At 39.2% G+C, this 21,710-nt stretch overlaps 1 protein-coding gene across 1 annotated transcript in view; it reads left to right on the top strand.

Moving 5' to 3' along the window:
- Positions 1–20,620, top strand: part of CD226 (CD226 molecule) — a 101,325-nt gene extending 80,705 nt beyond the window's left edge. The window contains exons 5-7 of the mRNA XM_067698861.1: positions 8,382–8,484; positions 13,131–13,188; positions 15,993–20,620. Of these exons, the coding sequence (XP_067554962.1) occupies positions 8,382–8,484; positions 13,131–13,188; positions 15,993–16,106 (275 nt within the window). The 3' untranslated portion in view covers positions 16,107–20,620. The remainder of the gene's footprint in view (positions 1–8,381; positions 8,485–13,130; positions 13,189–15,992) is intronic.
- The last annotated feature ends 1,090 nt before the right edge of the window (positions 20,621–21,710 follow it).

The following is a 21,710-nucleotide window of genomic DNA, read 5'->3' on the forward strand; positions in this document are numbered from 1 at the left end:
CTTATGTTTGTGCCAGTCACTCTAAGAATCTACTGGTAATTACTCAGTTGTCACAACAGCTCTATTATTATCTACATTTTATGGATGAGGAAAGTGAGGCATGGAGAGGTTAAGTGAGGCATGAAGCCTTATCCAAGGCTTCACAGCTAGTAGGGAGATGGGCTGGGATTCAAAGCCATGCAGGCTGGCTTCAGGGTTCTTTTTCTTAACTGTGGCACTATATTGCTTCTCCAAGTGGAAGGAAAAAATCATTACTGCCGTCAACAGCAATATCACAAGGGAAGCTGGCTACTGTGGAGTTCCACGACCTTGTGTCCATCCTTTTAGGAGGTTCATAGGTGCAATGGGTTACCTTCTGAACCAGCACATAGAGCATCTGTAGGCAAAGGAGCGGGAGTTTGATCACCCGCTAGTTTCTTCCAGCTCCACCTGCTGAGGTCACCCCAGGTGCTGTGTCTGTGGGTTCCCCACTGACTCGTCCCCTTTTCTGGGGTTTGCAGGTATCCTGAAGTCACGTGAGGGAGGGTGTTCACACAGTCACATGAGGCACAAGCAAAATCAGGTAGTAGATGTTAGGGTCTGGAGGGGAGTGCTGGTTGCTCATAAGTCATGTCCATACCAGGCACAGGCTAGGGCAACCTTAGGCGTAGCCTCCAGGCAAAGGCGAATTAAGGTCCTTGCTGGAGAGAACCGGTGAGAGCTCAGCTCTCACGTGACTCATTGGCTTTGCCAACACCTGCCCCCAAGGTCTTCACCAGACCCGCCCAGCAGAATCTCCCTGTGAGCAAGCTTGCTCCCTTGAGCAACTGCCCTGAAACTGGCTCAGAGTTCCCGAACACGCCCTCCTTCCGCCTTAAGTCCCTCCTCCTTCCTCTCGAATCCGGCTCTGCCTCCAGTTCTGGTAGTTGACTAATGACCATTGGACACAGAGCTGCAGTTATTAGCCCTCAGAGTAAGGACAGCAAGGACTTAGCCTTCACAATCTACCACGAAAAAACAGAAGTCTATTTTCTATATTAAATATCCTGAAGAGTTATATTCTCTCACATTTATGGACCTTTATCTTGAACAGCTAAATAAATAAATAATTTAAATGGTATGTTAGGCCTACTTATGTTTTATTGCATGGGTAAAATGTTCATCTTGATTTTAGCGGAACATTTGAAAAATTTCCCATTATATCCTCATGGATAAGCATGATAGTGACACAGTAATGTAGAGTTACACTTGGTTAAACAACAGTAATAACAACAATGTGTTGGGGAATTAGAATGGGAAACAAAATCTCCTCCCTACCCAGAAAACTGCTCCACCAAGGAAGAAGGGAAAGAAAACAATTTTATTGTTGAATAAGCATGAAACCAGAATTGTGATACGCATCACAGGCAGTCCACTGAGACACTGCAAAGACAGAAGGAAATCTTAACCTTTTGTAAAGCCTGGCAGATACAACCCATTATATGCATGTTCTCAACGTAAACAGTAACTAGTCCTCAAGTAGGAGGACTTGATAGCATCATTTGTCACATACAGCTCATCCTAAATTCACCTGGTATGACCATCTATGTTAGCTAATTGGCTTCATCCAAAGGAAAAATGAGCTGCTTACATCTTTACGCCAGGAGGTAGTTTTGCACCTCGGAGCAAGGTGCCTTTGGAAGTTAGGCTTCTACCTTCCCACAGAATTGGAAGATACAGGCTCTCTCTTCTTTGATGATTACATTCCAAAGATATGGCTTTGATTTATTACAGCAAAAGGATACAAAACAAAATCAGCAAAGGGAAAAGATGCATGCGGCAAAGTCAGAAGGACTAATTCCCAGAAGGAAAGCAGGTGTTTAGCATAAACCACATTGTTTGTATCAACAGTTTAGACTCAATAAACCATCCTAACAGTTAAGAAATGGTGAGAACACTCTCCAAATCCAAGTTCCCACACACTAGCCAGGAGCCAACCTTGTAAGCAGGCCTTTCTAAGGCCAGCAGTCTTCGGGCTGCTACATTAACTCTTTTCTGCACACTAATTCACCACAGAAGTGAGTAGGAAGTGTGCAGGCCTTGACATTCTGACTTGTGATGCATAAATTACAATCTCCTTTAACAAATAATATCTCTTTATGAAAATGGAGAAATATTTTAAGAAATAGAACGTAAGACTAAGGAATACTTGGGTAGAAAGGTGAGACATCTAATATGATGGAGTCAGCCTTGAACATTTTCTCAACAAATTACCAAATCAGAACGTTCACCATCCTTGTGCCACATATGCTGACATGGGTACCCTTACCGTACTTCAGTCGCTGTAGAGCACTATGGTCCAGAGTACAGCCAGTGCACATAGTGACACCAGAAAATGTAGCTACTGCGGTCAGCCTATTGAGTAGTAGACTTTACAGCCTATCTTAGACTATGTGTTTCTCAACTGATGTAAAGTTTTAAAGTGTTTAAGTCACTTGGGAAACTATTTTCCATCAAGAGAGGCAAAACCATTGCACCAAAATGTGTACATAAGATTAGAAACTCGCTTCCTCATTGGCTTGCTCTGTAATTACAGGACAATTATTTAGATTCTCTGCACCTTATGTTTCTCAGTTAAAATCTAATAATACTTTTATTTTTTTAATTTTATTGAAGTATAGTTGATTTACAATATTGTGTTAGTTTCTGCTGTACAGCAAAGTGATTCAGTTATACATGTATATATATACTTTTTTATATTCCTTTCATTATGGTTTATTACAGAATATTGAATAGAGTTCCCTGTGCTATACAGTAGGACCTTGTTGTTTATCAATTCTGTACATAATAGCTTGCATCTGCTGACCTCAAACTCCCAACCCACACCTCCCCCACCCCCCTCCCCCTTGGCAACCAGAAGTCTGTTCTCTATATCTGTGAATCTGTTTCTGTTTCATAGATAAGTTCATTTGTGTCATATTTTAGACTCCACATATACGATAATACTTTCATTTTGAGTAGGAATAGTTACTATTCACTCAGAAGAAAAATTAGAGGTTGATGTCATGGCCCTTTAATTCTCTGAAAATGATTTATTCCCTAGGACCTTCTTGCTATAAAACAGGGAAAGGTTTCTGAACTACAAAGGATATAAAATCGGTCTGCACAAAGAAAGTCGACCTTTGAAAACTTGGGATCATATTACCATGCCTGTATTTCAGGCATACAGGAACGTTCAACAGACTTCAGACTACCATTTCTTCCAGTGGTCCTCCAAAGCTACAACCATTTTATACATGTTTATCAACAGCACTTCCACCTTTCCCCAGAAAGGTGAATCTAGTTACAGGAACAAGCATCCTCTGTTATACATGACTAGTGCAACGTGGAATGTCAACGTGAAAAGAATAGAAATTAGTTATTTAACTCTAATTTTGAATGTGTGCGGACAAAACCTAAGTTCACTCTTAACAGCTTACATTATGTGGTGCTTAAATATGTAAATAAAGCCCCCCTACATGTTTTATCTCGAGCCACTCCCATGGCCACCCTTAGATTGATTGCATCATCATTTTGCAGTTGCCAAAAAAGTGTCCAGAAGATCAAGTGATCTCACGCCGGGGTCTTCCAGGGAAAAGAATTAGAAGATAGGACTTAGAACTGAAGGCTTCCCTCCTCCATCTATTTTTTTCAGCAAATCAGTGTCTAATGTGGGACGAAGATTGGATATTTGCATTATACAGTGAGTCAAAAATTGGAATCAACCTGATAGTGCTGAGTCTGTCACCTAACACACATCTATCCTGTGGGAACATACACAGTGTGTATCCCATCTGTACATAGAGCGAAATCAAATATTTCTCTTCTTTTTAATGAGGTAAGACAGCAAGAATAACTTTTACTGGTATCTACCATGACTGCCCAGGGCTGGGTAGAGGGTCAGGATCTCTGAGTTTTTCTCAGCATGTTTTTTGGTCCAGATATGTAGGTTCTAAGTTGCTTGGTTTCCCCAGTCCCTAACCCCACCCAGACTCTAATAAAAGATAAATAGTAAACATCAATGCCTGCTCTTACCCGCCTGGCTCTGAGGCAAGGACCTGGAAGCATTTATATCCCAAGCCTTTCTAAGGGTTTATAACTCAGCTGTAAATACTTGTCATTGGCAGAACGTAGCCTGGAGGTTTGCAGTCCTCGAGTAAGTTACTCATTTATATATCTCATTGATGTGCTTTAAATTGTTTTAACTGTATTTACCTTTCTTTCCTTTTTTAAAATAAATTTATTTATTTTATGTATTTATTTTTGGCTGCATTTGGTCTTCGTTGCTGCACACAGGCTTTCTCTAGTTGCAGCGAGCGGGGGCTACTCTTCCTTGCGGTGCGCGGGCTTCTTATTGCGGTGGCTTCCCTTGTTGCGGAGCGCGGGCTCTAGGCGCACGGGCTCCAGGAGTTGTGGCACGTGGGCTCAGTAGTTGTGGCTCGCAGGCTCTAGAGCACGGGCTCAGTAGTTGTGCACGGGCTTTGTTGCTTCATGGCATGTGGGATCTTCCTGGATCAGGACTCGAACCCATGTCCCCTGCATTGGCAGGTGGATTCTTAACCACTGTGCCACCAGGGGAGTCCTATTTATCTTTCTTGATGGGAGGGAAAATAATGGCTTTATGGTTCACGACACTTTTGTCCTCCTATGAACCAACACCGCATTGGGATGAAGGTTGAAAAAAAAATCGGCAAAAAAATGGCTGCCGAGAAGAGACAGTAATTCTTTCTTTAAGAGAGGGGCTTGAGGGCTGACGTCACTCAAGCTAAGATCTGTTAAAAGAATTTAGGAAAAAGTGAAGGTTAGGAACTATTGATTAACTCCCTAAAGCACCCACACCCATTTGCTTTTCCATTTTTTTTGGTTTTAGCCGTACAGGGCCCAGCAAGTTGGGTGCTTACACCAGCCTGGTCCAAGTACTGCTGGTTCACAATAACGCAGCAGAGGGGTGGGAAGCTGAGAAGGAGGTAACAAGTAGGATTGGCTATAGGCTGGGATACTCTGGATTGTAAGTGAATCTCTACCCGACTCCCATGCTTTTTTGCGGTGCCCACCATTTCATCTCTAATGCCAGGTACACAGTCTGCCTCAACACTATGTGTTAAAAGATGAGTGAAGAAGATGGATCTGAGTCCAGCAGGTCACCCATTGCTAGAAGAGGTTAAAAAGAGGCAACATATGTCACATTAAGGAATGCATCTGAAATTTAGATTTTAAAAGTGAGCAGTGTGAAACAAATGAAGATACTTTTCAGTGGTTTCTACTTAATTCATATAACTGAGAGCTTAGCAAAGAATGCCATCTTAATTCTTAAGGATTCTGAGTACACTTCTGCAAAGATGCTCTCTACATCCTGCACTTTAAATATAACCACGAAAAACTGGCAGAGTATTCTGCTTTAAGCATGCAGACCTTTAAATTTTTGTACTATTTTTTTCCGATTATTAAAAGCAATACATCATTTAGTACATCTGGAAAATAGCAAAAAGCTTAAAGAAACAATTGCTTTTAATTCTATTCCCTGAAGATCATCACTTTAAAAATTTGGCATGTTGCTGCCTGGCAGGCTTTTTCCTCCTAAGTTCTGTACTTGATTGAGATATCATAGCATGCACAACTGTGAGTTCCGGCTTTGAAATTTTACTTAACTTTCTATCTGGAGTCAGCAGTTTTCCATTTCATTGGGATTCTTTACACTCATGATCCTAATGTCTATAGCTGTGATTCTCTAGGAGGTGGCCCCAGACCAGCATCACACAGGAGCTGCAAATTCTGGGACCCACACAAACCTCCTGAGTCAGAAATTCTGAGGGGGGAGCTCAGCCATCTGTGGTTTCACGAGCCTCCCCCCATCCCCCTGCCCTGTGATTCTAATTACATTTGAGACCCTCAGCTGTGTTGTCTTACTTTAGAGTGCTGCTGGGAAAGAAGGATTTTCTTTTTGCTCTTATAAATGTTCCACAAAACTCTTTGTTCACATTTCTGAGCATTTCTTTAGGAAAAAAGTAATTAATCAAATGTACAAGAAGCTCGTGAAAAGGTCTGACGCACAGAGAGCGATTTCTTCCCAGAGGCAGGTTGCGGCAGATTTCTCTCCCCAAATGGAGCCTGAGGTCGTCCATCTTGCCACCTTCTTCCTTTCATGCAAACTTGTCTTTAAGCACTTTTGGTTAATAAGTTGTTTTTTATCTTACTTATTCTCTTAACATAGGTTTTTCTTGACAGCAAAGGTATGTTAAAGATACTAATTTTTTGCCTTTACCTGTGATGATTTTGACCTACAGATATTTTTCATTTTGACCCAGTCAATCCTATGTGTTTGCTTATTTGTATAAATTGGAAAGTCGTTTCTCATTACAGAGATTAAATAATACTCACTTATAGTTTCTTCTCATGTTTACATTTAAACATTTAGATCTCTGCAGTCCACCCAGATTGGCTTTTTTTTACTGTAATTTTTTACTGTAATTAAGATCTAAATTTCAAAAAACAGGTAAATAATTTCCCCAAAATACTGTCAATGAATTTTTTGATCATAACTTTCATTTTTTTCCACCATGCCTATTTAATTTAACCTTAGCATCTACTGTATTCAAATTATGTCAGCATAGCAACTGCGGTCCTTTTATAGGCCTGTGTTATAATGCAAATACTTTCAGGTATTTTGTTTGCTTTTAATAATGTGCCAAGAGCTTAAAAACATTAATTTCATATTTGACGGGGAAAAAATATCCTTGTTCCTTTTGCAGTGGTGGTTCAATGTATTTTTGTTGTTGTTGTTCAATGTATTTTTGTTCTGAATAAGTTTTGCTTTCCTTCTCCCCATCGTATTTGGACAAAACCCTATCTTAGACACTACATACAAGGTCTTTAAAAGTGTTCATATATTTTTTCTATCTTTATTCACCTTATAGGTTAACAAATTTAAAACATAAAAATAATGTTTATTTTTTGACTTAGTTTCTTTTTGCAGTAAAGCTTGCAAAAGAATGAGTGGAGTAGACTTTGAGCTCTTATCATGAAAAAAATCTCAGCTATAGTGGGTCAGGAAGGAAGAAATCATCTGAGTGAAGGATTGGGAAGAATGCTGTGAAAAGTATGGTTTACAGGTTGCTGTGGGATTCCAGATAGCCTGGGAGTCAGGGTACAAGCGTTCGAGCTTTTATTTCAAGAGAGAGGGAAGCTGTGCTGTTCTCTGCCATAGCTGCCCCTTTCCTACAAATTTCCTGGGAAATTTGCTGCCTAAAGATATAGAGATGGCCATAAAGATGGCGCCTCGGGGCTTCCCTCGTGGCGCAGTGGTTGAGAGTCCGCCTGCCGATGCAGGGGACACGCGTTCGTGCCCCGGGACGGGAAGATCCCACATCTTCCCGTCCCACGCGGAGCAGCTGGGCCCGTGAGCCATGGCCGCTGAGCCTGCGCGTCCGGAGCCTATGCTCCGCAACGGGAGAGGCCGCAACACTGAGAGGCCCGCGTACCGCAAAAGAAGAAGAAGAAAAAAAAAGAGGGCGCCTCGGTTTCAATTCAATCCTGTTTCCATCAACAACACATACTGATGAGTTTCTTCTTCTTGTAAGGAGCTCTGTGGGTGGCGGTGGGTGAGGTGTGCAGTGGGCAGGAGGACATTTGAAAGAGGAAATGGTCTCTGGCCTCATGGGATCTGGCTCCAGAGGTGAGCAAATATTTGAATATTGCCTTATTAGCCTCTTATCACAGCTCTGTGATGTAATTAGAAGTGTTGTCATCACTTGACAGTTGAAGGAAGGCTGGCAGAGAAGGTTAGGAATTTGCTGGAGGTCAAACAGCTAAACAGTGAAAGAACCAGGATGAGAATTTTAGATTCCCTGGCCATAGCCCTTTCCAGTTAATCGCTGAGTTGGAAAAGTAACATGCCTTTCCTGATTATTTTTATCATTAACCGTAATTGAGTAGACAATATTTCTTGAACAAAATTCCACTTATAAACATCAGAGTTACATACTGTTGTGTCTTGGATGTACTTAATGCAATAGAACTAAGAAATAATCTTCATTTATATACTATTTTGATGTGTTTTTTTCCTACAAAAGATTTCGTGTATGTGATCAGGAGCTCATTAGAATGAAGTGATATCTGTCTTGAATGCTTTCTATTCTTGGTCTCAATAAGGTGTCAAACCCACCATTAGATCCAGGAACTAGTGAAAATCTGTGAGGAGTCAGAAGTATTTAAGAGACTGGAAGAAAAATCTTTTTCCCCTATCTCATCCTATTTTTTATTGGAATCTTTGTTTTACATTGTTACCCTATGATGATTAATATACCCTTTCCTAATTTTCCCACTTCCCTTTCTTTTCTGGCTTTAGCTGAATTTCTAATTCCTCCTATAACTTTGTTTCCTCCTAGGTAAAACCAATAACCAGTCCATCCTCTTCGTGGCCGCAGGGACAGCTTTGTTGTTGCTGTTGATTATCCTAATTACCACCGTCATTGCCATTCCTTATAAGAGGTGAGTATTGCTGCTCCTCCTGGATCTAGTTTTCCCTGAGTAATTCTGATGCTGGAGTTTCTCCATTAATAACCCAGTAGTTGGTCAAGCTGTCTTACGACTCAGGTACTGAGTCCATGTACTTTGAGCGCTGCTCTTGTACGTAGCAGAGAAGGAGTTAAAGTTGGAGGAGGAGGCTAGAATGACTCATTTCGGAATTAGTAGGAGTGGGCACTGCACCCCTGCACTAACAAAGCCAGCCGCCTGGTGCCTCTGCTCTGTCTGCTACCCCGTCTCTCCTCTCCTCCTGCAAAGGAAAACGGCTGTCAGGTGAGGGGGAGGTATGTGTGTGTAACAGAGAGAGAGAGAGAGAGAGAGAGATGGATTCTGAGAGAAGATCAGGGTTGAACAGTAATAATGCCTTCATTCATTCATTCATTAAATATTTATTGTGGCAGTGGTGACTGAGATATAGTGGCATGCATATTCTAATAAGCAAGCAACGTGATTTTAAATGGTTCTATATTCTCTGAAACAATCAGTGTAGGTGCCTTTATTACAAACCATTGAGAAGAAAGGAGTTGGGAGGAGCTGCCCTAGAGAGAGCAGGTGGCCATTGGCCTCTTCTAAAGTTTCCTACCTTTTACCGCCTGTGGCACACTTGGCAATTTTCTAGGCTGTTCTTGGTTAACTCTTCCCTTCTTAGCTGCCCTATGTTCATCAACTCACCAGTCTAGGTATTTGTTGCAATCTTAGCTGTAGTCATATTGGGTTGGAATCATTCCTTATACTTGTGATCCAACTAAAGTATTAAATTCTTAAGGAAAGAAGGAACCAAACTTTTGATGTCTACGTTTTGAATGTCCGACACATGGTAGGCACTTACTGTATGTTTGTTGAGTGAAGGAATACATCCATCTCCACTCTTCTCCCCCAGTAATGTTACCACTCACGCATGTGCGCGCGCGCGCGCACACACACACACACACACACGCACACAGTCCTGCATGCTTATTGACGGGGTTTCCCATCGGTTTCCCCATCTCATCGCCATATCCTCTTCGAAGGCTCCCCCCACTGCTCGCCTGACTTCAGCGGTACTCCCCCTTTCTAACCCATCTGCTATTTTCCTGGTTCCCCTTCTAAAAACTAGACTGGCCATGTCGTCTCCCTGTTTAAGACCTGTTTATTGTCTTTCCACTGGCACCAGGATAACGCTAAGCTCATTAACCTTGTGGCACAGGTGCCCTTTGTTCTGACCCCAGCCCAATTAATCTGACCCCAACCTAATATTCATTCATATTTTCTACTCTACTTACTCCCCTGATATTGACAAAATGTATTAAAACTACAGCTTTTATTCTGTGAACACGCCTGACTCTTCCCATTTGTTATGACACCAAAATGCTGATTTCCCCCATATTTGGCCTTAGAATGATCTGGTCCTGCAGACCATTCAAGGTGTGGGATGCGTGTCCCCTCTGGGAGGGCTGTCCTGCTTCTCCCTCCCTACAAGTAGACATGATGTCACCATCCAGAATCGTGTTGCACTTCTTAACCACCACACCTCGCAGCCTGCTTTGTAGTTTAATCACTTCCATGCTTGGCTTCCCTTCTATTCATAATGGCAGGGATTACGTTTTACTCATTTTTTAGTGTTCGATAGCATTTAGCGCTAATCTTTCCAAATAAGGATGGTCCATAAGCATTTGTCTAATTAAATTGAAACATGAAACTGTCGTCGTTCCTTTCTGTCCATCATGGGCTGCCCTCCAGTCTTTCCCTGGTCAGAAATTAGTAAATTGAGGTAAGGATGTTAGTGACACTGAGGATCTCTCTCTTGCTTCACCTTGGTTGATTAAAAAATGCACCGAGGGCAGATACGACAGCAGGAGCACATGGGAACACAAGGAATATGGCTAGGAGAGAGTGAGTGACAGGACAGACCTCGAGAGGGTCACAGATATTGGACAGAAAGGATTTAGCTTCATGAAAATGCATCAATTTTACATGAATAGCTAAATTGAACTGTAGAATATCTTGTCCCACTTGGTTAAATGTGATAAAAAGAAGATCAGTGGACTTGAATGCATAACCATGGCCAAACACCACACAGCAAAAAGCACTTGTTCTTTCTACCTTGTCATTGGTATTGATTTGTGGTCGTTACTTAGAATGGAAACGTCTTGAAAAATGTCCCAAGGGACTAAACAATGACCTTCTGAACTCTGTCTTAGCAACTGTTTAAAATAATCCTGCCGCTTCAGCTTCAGATGTGCTGACCTAGAGAGAAGCCAAAATACATCACAGGGTGCCTGAAGGAGACTGAATTCTTCCTTCACGCCCAGCACCAGGGAGCCTGTGAGCACGAGGCCTTTGGAGCACAGTTGGTGTCATTTCCAGTTAGAGACCAGAATAGTGACCATATTCAGTGAGCATGCCTAGGGGAAGGCATAGCACCAGTAAGCGTGACAGGAGCCGAGATACAGTCTAGGGATTGACACCTGAGTCTGTAGGAAGAAATGTAATATTTAGCGAGCAAATGTTAGGCACTTTTACCTCTGTTGTCAGCTTCGAGGTTCACAGCAAATAGGGTGTCTTGGTTTGCCTGGGACTTTCCCGGTTTCAGCGCTGATCATTCCTCATCCCAGGGAAACTCCTTAGAATCAAGCAAGCCAGAATGGGAATATGTTTACTGTCTTTATTCTACAGGTGAGAGGACTGACCTTTAGAGATGCAAATCACTAGTCAATTGCAGAGCACAAGTTAGACGCAGATCATCCCACTCTAAACTTCGTGTTCTCGTTGTATGATAAATAAGTGCTAGGGATGCAATCTATGACGTGGTAAATATCATTAACACGGCTCTACATTATGTATGCCTGTTGTTAAGAGAGCAAATTCTAAGGGTTCTCGTCACAAGGAAAATGTTTTTTCTATTTCTTTACTTTTGTGTCTATATGAGATGGTGGATGTTCACCAAACTTACTGTGGAAATTGTTTCGTCATATGTGTAAGTCAGATTATTATGCTGTACACCTTAAACTTACACAGTGCTGTATTGTATCAATTGTATCTCAATAAAACTGGAGAAAAAAATCATCTTCTCTTTTCCTCATCACATTGTATATGCTAAGCTTATGTTAAAAGTATATTTGTTGGGGTAGGATAGGGAGGGTGGGAGGGAGACGCAAGAGGGAGGAGATATGGGGATGTGTGTATACATATAGCTGATTCACTTTGTTATAAAGCAGAAACTAACACACCATTGTAAAGCAATTATACTCCAATAAAGATGTTAAAAAATATATTTGTTTATATATATAAAACACACATGTATATATATATATATATATATATTTGGACCTACTTGGGAAAGTTAATTCTATATTATGATTGTGAAGGATAATTTAACAAAGGATCAAAAGTCATAAATCTGTGTCTGTTTCCTCACTTGCGAAAAGAGGATAATAGTGTCTGTATCATAGATTTCTTATGAGGAATAAATAATTTATATAAAAGATCTTAGAAATATGACTTGCACATAGTAAATTTACACATAAAGTAAGTAAATAATTTGTTTAAATAGTACTTAATAAGTAAATACATAAATGCACATAGTCTGTGATTCTGTTGACATGGTAGGAGGATTTCATAGCAACTAGAAGAGACCATCAGAGTCAACATTGATTATCTGAACAACCTTTCCATGGAGAGAGACTATCTTGCCAGGTTTTCAAAACTTCTGTGAAGTAATTATAACCTCATCTTTAAAAAAAAACTCTACATTTTTGTATTTGACCCGTCCCCTCTGTGGTTCAATAAGAATCTTTTCTGTAGGGGGATGAAAAGAAATAGTCACCATCTCCCCATGATAACAATTTCCATACACTTGGATATAGTTATTTCATCTTTGCATTCAATTACATTACTCTCTTCTCTTGTATTTTCTTTTCAAAGATTCCTCCTGAAGTTAGGCTTTTATAAGTTTTGTTGAAACTGTGGAGAGTTTATTGAATATATGGTTTCGGATGGCCCGTTTTCAGCTGCAGCAATGTGACTGTAGAAGCAGTGAGCCTGGTAGTCAGGAAGGCGGGCTGTGAATTCAAATCCCGATTCTACTGATTACCAACCATGTGATTTGGGGCAAATTACTCTTCCTCACAGTGCCTCAGTTCCCCAGTTCGTTAAATAGAGAGTTTTTGATGAAATCTGAATAAAGTAATCCATACAGGTCGTTTAGTAAAACACCCGGAAGATTCCATAAAGCTTAGTTATATTGTCATTGTCATCCAAGAAGTTGCACTGTTAGCATTTAAAAGGAAGTTTTAATTGTGGGAAATCTCTAAGTCATTTATGTATCAATAATAACCCACTCTGCACCATTCTTTAGTAAACTCACTGAGATTAATTACTAAGTAACTGGCTGCATATCCATTTAGTTGCCTTCACCATCTGTGAGCACACTGGAGAAGGTACGAAAAATGAAAAAATTTAGGACAGTGGAATTTTGGGTGAGTATGTATAAAACCGCTGTGGACAGCTGCTTTAACATAATCACTAAGGGCATGTGGGCTGCGGGTACAGGTGAGGTATTATAGAGCGTCTGAAATAATGCTGGTGCTGGAGTGTCATTCTTATTACCTCTCTTGTACATGTTTTCCCAGAAGGAGAAGGAGACAGAAAAGAGGCCTATTTAAAGAGTACTGGGACACACAGAATAGGGTAAGTTTTCTCAGAATTGTCATTCCCCCCCCCGCCCCGTTTTGTGCATCATAAATGTAAAGTCAGTCCATTTGCAGTTAGCAATCTTCTTTTTTATTCTCCTTTCAATAACCTAACCAGTGCAGTTGCCTGTTTTTCCAGTATCAGCTATTTGATGAAATGGTTATTTTCTGAACTAGTCTCCTATTATTAATACCTTTTGAAACTGTTTGTTTTACATTCACATAAATAAAGGAGCAATTACACTAGATAATAATAATCAACATTGCACATTACCAAAATCTGTATTAGTTTCCTAGGGCTGCAGCAACAAAATTACCACAAAGAGGGTGACTAGAAACAACAGAAATCTAGTCTCTCACAGTTCTGGAGGATTAGAGTCCAAAATCAAGGTCTCAGCAGGATCAGTTCCCTCTTGGGACGAGACTCTGTTCTGTGCTTCTCTCCTGGCTTCCGGTGGTTGTTGGCATTCCTTAGCTTGTAGACACATCACTCCAGTCTGTTCCTCTGTCTTCACATGGCGTCCTTCTGTGTGTGTGTGTGTGTGTGTGTGTGTGTGTGTGTGTCTGTGTGTCTGTGTGTCTGTGTGTGTGTCTGTGTCTGTATCTCTTCTCCTTTTATAAGGGAACCAGTCATATTGGGCTAAGAGCCTACCTTACTTCAGTATGACCTCATTTTAACTAATTACATCTGCAGCAACCCTATTTCCAAATAAGGTCACATTAATGAAGGTCTGGGAAGGACAAAAATTTAGGGGGGATGATATCTGACCCAGTACAGGGCATGATAATATTTTTATGTCGTGAGGTTATTGTGAGGATTAAATTAAATGTAACTAAAAGCATAGCAAGCACATAGAAAGATGCAATGCAGGATATTCGTTATTGTTACGATGTTTGGATTAATTTATTAATTAACGGACGTTCAGATTATAAAGCTAAAGACCTTTTTGTTGGGCTGCAGGAATCGAGTGAAGTTGACATTGTCCTCCTTATTCTACGTGCCCCTGCCCCTTAATGTTTAATTGACAGAGGAGAAATTCCCTTCTGGGTGTGAAGATAAGAGGGACACTTATTTTCATGCTCATTGTCTCCACTATAGGTCAGATAGTCTCTTTAACACATACTATTGTGTTTACAAAATTTTACAATAAAACATTTCCCTGAGTGTTATCTAAAATTACATCCATATCTCTTCAATTTAATTATTTGCCATTGAATGCTACATGACCCAAACCTCAAGTACTAAAAAGTTTCCGACAATCCAATGTGTGTGCTTCAAACTTCTTAATAATCTATCAGTCTAACTTTCTTCTTTCTGTTAGGTAGTTACTTTTTTGCAAAACAAAAAAAATTTTTTTTCTGAATATCTCATGGTTTGCTTTTGGGCACCAAGTGCGAAGGCTGGAGAAGTCTGGCCTTGTCTGACCTGCCATGCCTGCACGCGAGGAAACCGTGTTCTGTCACATGCAATTTCCGGATCCCTTCTCTGTCCTTAGCTGTTGTCCATTCAAGCCAATCCAAAGCCACATTTATTGCTGTGAATTTCAGAGGAGGAAAGGCGCTTTGCAACTTCCTCACTAGGTATTCAACTCTTCCAGGCTTTTGCAGAATAATGATAATTTGAATGGTGATTAGAAAGTTAGACAGTAAGCTGGTCTGTGAAGTTAGACCTACTTGATTCTGCGGGGTATGTTTTTAGACAAACTACGTAGAAAACAATAGCACTTGAATTTTCCTTTTACTTTCTCCTCGCAAACACTGAAACCACACTAAATTTTCAGACTACTCACCGAAAGACCCCTCTCTCTCCTTCTCTTCTCCTCCCTTCAATTCTGCCCCGCCCCCGCTCTCTCTCCTCCTCTGTCACTTATGCTTACGTATTTTCTGTCACACACATACATACAGGTGGTCAAAGTGACCCAATTAAGGTAGAGAAGATTAATGATTGTATAACATCATCTTGAAAGTGAATGTGCATTTATTTTTGTAATTTTAAAAAAATTTATTTATTTTATTTTATTATTTATTTTTGGCTGTGTTGGGTCTTCATTGTGGGCTTTCTCTAGTTGCGGCGAGCGGGGGCGATTCTTTGTTGTTGTGCACGGGCTTCTCATTGCGGTGGCTTCTCTTGTTGCAGAGCACAGGCTCTAGGCGTGTGGGCTTCAGTAGTTGTGGTATGCGGGCTCATTAGTTGTGGCTCACGGGCTGTAGAGCGTAGGCTCAGTAGTTGTGGCTCATGGGCTTAGTTGCTCCGGGGCATGTGGGATCTTCCCGGGCCAGGGCTCAAACCCGTTTCCCCTCCATTGGCAGGTAGATTCTTAACCACTGTGCCACCAGGGGAGTCCCTGTAATTTTTTAATTGTGTTCAGTTGCTTATTTTTAAGCCAGCACACTGTGTACTTTAAAAATATTTATTTTTCCATTCAACAGAAATTAATGATTATCCACTGTGGGAAAATACTGTACTAGACTTTCCATATAAAAAATACAAATAATGGTTCTCTTCGAAATAGCCTAACATCAGGAGAGGGAGTTTTACATTTAAACAGGTAATTTATATCACAATATATCAAGTGATAATCCAGGCTAGGTCTCTGTTGTATCTCACTCACCACCCTACAAATCAAGAATGTGATTTCTCACAGAAGTTCAATACAGTGAAGAGAATGTTTTATAAAATTAACTGTAATAGAAATTTGACCTGTATCATGATTGAACTGAGGAGAGATTTATGTTTTGAGTGTCTTTATTAAGTGCTGAAATGCAGTGAATTATTAACATCCTTTGTGTTTGTCTTTCTAGGCAACCAACAACTACAGAAGTCCTGTCTCTGCCAATCAACCTTCAGATGGTGCAGGAGAGGATATTTATGTCAACTACCCAACCTTCTCTCGTAGACCAAAGACTAGAGTCTAAGCTTTTCCCTTAATCTGAGCATATTAATGATGACTGTTATGCACATGGATCTTTATACAATTTCTTCCCACTATTTAGTGTCTACCTTGGATACTGGTTGACCAAATTTATTTCATTTGACAGGAAAAATACTGCCTTAACTAGAGAGCATTCTTAACAGAAATGTTTTAGAAAACCTGACTCTAATTAGCTTACACATAAGAGGAAACTTATTGAATCCTGTAAGGGAACAATGAAGGGGAGATCAAGCTTCAGGGAAGGGTTATTTACCAGGGCTTAAATATTATGTCTAGAATTAAGTATGGATATAAGACAGTTTCTGCATGCCCTTTCACAGTGCTGGATCCACTTCCGTGGTGTTAGCCTAACTCTCATTCAGGCTTTTCCCTTGTGTTTCCAAGATGACTGCCAACAACTCTTGGCAATTCATAATCCTTGTTTCTGTCTGGTAAAGAGTTTGCTCTGATAGAGCAAACACATTTGGTTACTTGTCCATCATAAAACAGTCCTTATGACCAGAAAGGATGAAATGGCTTAAGTCAGTTAAGGGCTCACCTCTAGAGCTAGGTAGGAGGGGGACCAAAGCACACTACTGGGAAATTCAGAGTTTTATTAGAAGAAGTAAAGGGGAGCCTGGAAGCTGGGCTGGTTGCCAACAAATGCGGACTCTAATGACCTTCCAAGACATCTTCTGTTAGCCAGCTAAAAAGAGTAGGAGGGCAGGTCTAGGTTAGCTCTCTCCCTCTTCCCACTTCTAGAACCTACTCTGCCAGCTTGGTCCAGAAGAGTACTTGGCAGTAGAATGACTAAATGGTCAAGAGGAAGATAAATGTGGCAGGGAAATCTCTTCCTTTGCTACTCTCAAATAAATTCATTTCTGATTTCATATAGAATTTCACTATCCCTGGTTTAACCTTATGAGCAAGAGTAGTAGATGATCCAACAATAACTTAATTTTTTTATATTGAAGTTGTTATACTTTTGAGAATTATTATTATTATTTTATTTTTTTGCGGTATGCGGGCCTGTCACTGTTGTGGCCTTTCCCGTTGCGGAGCACAGGCTCCGGACGCACAGGCTCAGCAGCCATGGCTCACGGGCCCAGCCGCTCCGCGGCATGTGGGACCTTCCCGGACCGGGGCACGAACCCACGTCCCCTGCATCGGCAGGCGGACTCTCAACCACTGCGCCACCAGGGAAGCCTGAGAAGTATTTTTAATATATAATTTCTCTCAAAAGAGTCAGGTACCTAGGCATTATTAGTTTTTTTTTTAAATAATTATGTGAAATTTAAATATGAGAAAAAGAATGATAGTTGGAAGTGGTGGTATAGGGTGGTAGGGTAGAAAAAAGAGGGGGCAAAGCACTGGGAGGGAGGGTTAGGGAAGGAGGAAAAGGGATCAAAGAATAGGAAGGTACAAAGAAACTTCTGTTGCTTCAAAGTTTGGCCAAAGACACAGTTTGGCCTAATGTTATGACTAACAGGGCAATTAGAGACCATGCCTGCCATCGTCCAAATTCTAGATGCAGGCAACAATGAAAAGTATTTGTGAAACTCAGTAACGGTCATGGTCACCTTGAAACCATAATGGTTTGGTAATGACCAAATATAATGATCGTTTGTGTCTCTAATACTTATCTTTAAAAGATTCTTATTTCTAGGCAGTTCCCTGGTGGCCTAGTGGTTAGGATTCTGGGCTTTCACTGCCATAGCACAGGTTCAACCCCTACTTGGGGAACTGAGAACCTGCAAGTTGTGTGGCACAGCCAAAAAAAAAAAAAGAAAGAAAGAAAAAAAAGATCCTCATTTCTAAAAGGTTCATCACAATAGCTGCATTTAGGTTTCAAAGTTGCAGACTTTTCATGATAATCTAAAGCAATCCCAAACCAAATTCTCATACTGTCTAGATAGATTCTTAAGCTGTAATTGACAGTTTTAGCAGGCCAGTGGATATTTTATGGTTTTATCTTTAAATACATGCACGCCACATAGTGAAGTTATCTGTGAATTACAGAAATTGTGAATGCCCCTACCTATTTCAGAAGGGAAAATGTAAAACCGACCACTCCCAGTTGTACTTACGTACATGCAATGAGAGTTAGCTCTCATTTTTATTTTGTTTGCTTATAGATCTTTACATCTGGATTCAAGAAGTGTTTCCACAAATATATTTGTAACAAAGTTGGAAGGCAGTTTTACAAGAAAACCATCTACTGTTTTGTTGACTATATCAGATCAATGAAAGTTTCCATGGCTGAATCTATCAATTTGCATGGTGAAGCAAACTTAACATCCTTTAAAAGATAAATGACTTCTTTTCCCTAAAAGTTAATAAAAATATTACTTTCTAGAAGATTCTGATAACCAAATCCTCAATGACTAATGTAGGTAAGAAGTAAAACATTTCTACCATTACAATATGGTTTCAGGGAAGATTTTTGTGGCAAACCCCTTACGTGTTGCAAAGCCTCCAGAACACTTGAAACTCATCTCTTTTTCCATGGGTGTTTTAACCTTTTATAAAAATCTCTCACTCAAAATACTTATGAGAACTATTTACTCTGTCCCTTCTTTTCTATAAATTCTTCCTCTGCAGGGCTCAGAATATTTTCGGGGATTTGGAACCTTCCTAAGTCCTGCTGAAATTTCTCTGATCTCCTCTACTGATCCTGCTACACTGTCAGCTGTTATGCTGATGAAATTCCATTCATTCATTTTCTTTCTTTGGATAGTCTATTTAACAAATCACTTTCATTGTAGTCTCTTTAATATTATACCTAACTTGCTGGAGTTATGAACTCTACCTAATATATATAAAAGACTATGCTTGCTCTCTCTCTCTCTCTCTCTCTCTCTATGTGTATATATATATATATATATATACACACACACACTATGTATGGTATCTATAGTAGGTATATGGTATATATATAGTATATGTGTATATATATATATATGTACCTACAAACACACATGTATATATTTTTTCCCTAATCTGTTGTACCTACTATTCCAGTTGTTACTAAGGAAACAGATCAAAACAGATCCACGGAATGAAAGGTCAGACTTGAATTAAATTATGTTTTAAATCTTTTTTTGCAAGGTGTTATTTAGGAAACAAGATGCTTCCTAAGATTCTTTTTTACATATATAATTTATACTGATACATAATACATTAAATAATAATCTGTGTTTCCTTTGAATGCCCTTATTTTAGTATTTACATTAAAGTAACCAGTTACAAGGAATGCTGTGTGATGACAAGGTAGGTAAGTTTGTTGAATGTCATTATAGAGTACACAGTTTTGTCAGGGAAAGAATACATCTTATTAACCTACAATGATTAGGGTATTGATTATATTATCATCAGAGAGACCTTGGAACATTATTTAAAAGCCTTTATGCATGCTGAGAAAATCGCATAGGAATTTCATTAGCTTGTAATCATGCTTATATGGGTGGGAGGCAGGTGGATGAGGTTAGCGTTTTCAGTTAGTAAATATTCACATTTATTCACAGTTTATTACTAAAATATTATACATATAAATTTAAAATACTTTGATTATCAATTTACAAGATAAAGTAAAATAAAAATAATTTAAATAGGTTTACTTTTATTGTAAACATACAAGTTATGTTTGTTTGTATAGAACTATGTTAAAAAATAACTACAGCTACATTACAGTAATTTTCCAAATTGGTAGAGTCCACATCGTAATTAGAAATCACTGTAATCAAAATGCTTCTCCTTGATTTTTTTTTTCTTCTCCTTGATTTTTAATAACATGCTGTATTTTGTACTGCTGGTGTGAATGTCAACAAGATTGAAGATAATGTAGAATACAGATGCTTATATAGTGAGAATGAAGGTGCTAAACAGTGAGTACAAAGTTTAGCTTCTTTCCACAGTAGAGTTAAGAAAATATCTTTGAAAAATATAAAACAATAGAAACATGTAATACCATTACTTTATTCTCATCATTAGTTAGGCCACTATTAGAATGTAGTGTCTAGAAAGTATTGACCTTCACATGCAGGTTTTTGCGTAAATTAATACACTTTTCCACTGGTTTGTTCATTGGATTATTCTAAGTCAAGTCTCTAGGCTCTTATACATTTATGAAGTAAAAATAAGCATTTTTTTAAACTTTTCTATTGCTAGTGATCCAATAGGTAGAACTATGGCTTCTAGAATTAACTGCAATGCTTTCTTAAAAAATTTTACAAGTCTTCAAGGTTGGATTACATATTATGTTTTTCGAGATTTAAAGCACTATGTTGTAAGGTGTTGTAAGAAAAGATCTAATTTGGGGGTATGGGTGATAAATGTCTGGAATAATCCCCATTTATTGCCTATTGTCCCTGTTTGAATGATAAGTAACATAGTCACCCTCTTTAGAACATTTTTTTCCGGCTTTATATGTAATTTCAGACTTGGGTTTTGTAAGGCATGCAAATGTTTACCTTGATATACTGTATTCTGTTGTTTGAATGAATAAAATGTAGAGCTCCACGACTGTTAGTTTCACTTGTTATCAAAGAATATTAGGGGAAAATTCCTACAGAATAATATTAACACGAAGAGTTAAATGCAGAAAAAAATCAAACCAGTGATCCTTTGTAGCTTCTATCTCAATGCAACATTCAGTTCATTTTATAAGTGCATGTAGTTCAAAGAGTCAAAGTGTGCTGTTCAAGGGTTTTTTGTTTTTTGTTTTTTTTTTTTTGCAAAAAAATAGTACCCTGTCCTTCGCATTTTCCCTCCATTGAGACAACAAATTTCACTTCTGACTATTTTTTCTACTTTTCTGAATAGTATACATATATCATTACTAGATTTTTAAAAATTTTAGACATTCTTTATTGATTTACTTGTCTTGCTCTCCACGAACTCACCACACATGTATACCTTTCCCATGTACCCATCCTTCCAAAATATTTATATTAAAATTTTGATTATTTCAGTATTTGGTGTTTATTTTTAATGATCTTGCCAATACTCTTAGTTGAATCCCATGGTAAAAATGATTATGCATTCTCTCCTACATAACTTTTTTTCCTACCTAGAGTTAATAATTGTCTCTTTTTGTAGTTTACTATTTTTGTATTTACCATAAATTTATCTCAGACTCTTCACCAATGGTCTAAGGGATCTTTCCAGATCCTCTGACATGCAATAGATATTTAGTCAATCTCCTCCTCCTAAAAAATTACCCTAGAACATTGACTTGGGCTGATAAACAGTGATTCTTTCTGCATAGCTGTCATCCTGATGTCTCTCTTCATCCAGAAAAAAGCAAGAGAGGACAGTACATCCTGGAGTCAATTCGAGAAAAGTTCCCAGTATAAAAGGATACGAGGTGCCAGATTACAAGTATTTAAGCAGTACCCAGAAAACGGCACAATAAGAAGCCTGTTTTATTTGGGTTTGTGTCTGTAAAAGTTGAGGGTACTGGTTTTAAGCATTAGAAGCAGATGCTGACTATGTTATAGAAAAAACAGTTAATTTATTTGAGTGATATGGGTGGCTCATAGCAGTTCCAGGACACTGATGGAACAAGTTTAGAAAACAGAGAAAAAGTGGCAACTCCAGTGGTCCACAA

The sequence above is a fragment of the Pseudorca crassidens genome, chromosome 12 (assembly GCF_039906515.1).
Source record: "Pseudorca crassidens isolate mPseCra1 chromosome 12, mPseCra1.hap1, whole genome shotgun sequence".
Lineage (NCBI taxonomy): Eukaryota > Metazoa > Chordata > Mammalia > Artiodactyla > Delphinidae > Pseudorca > Pseudorca crassidens.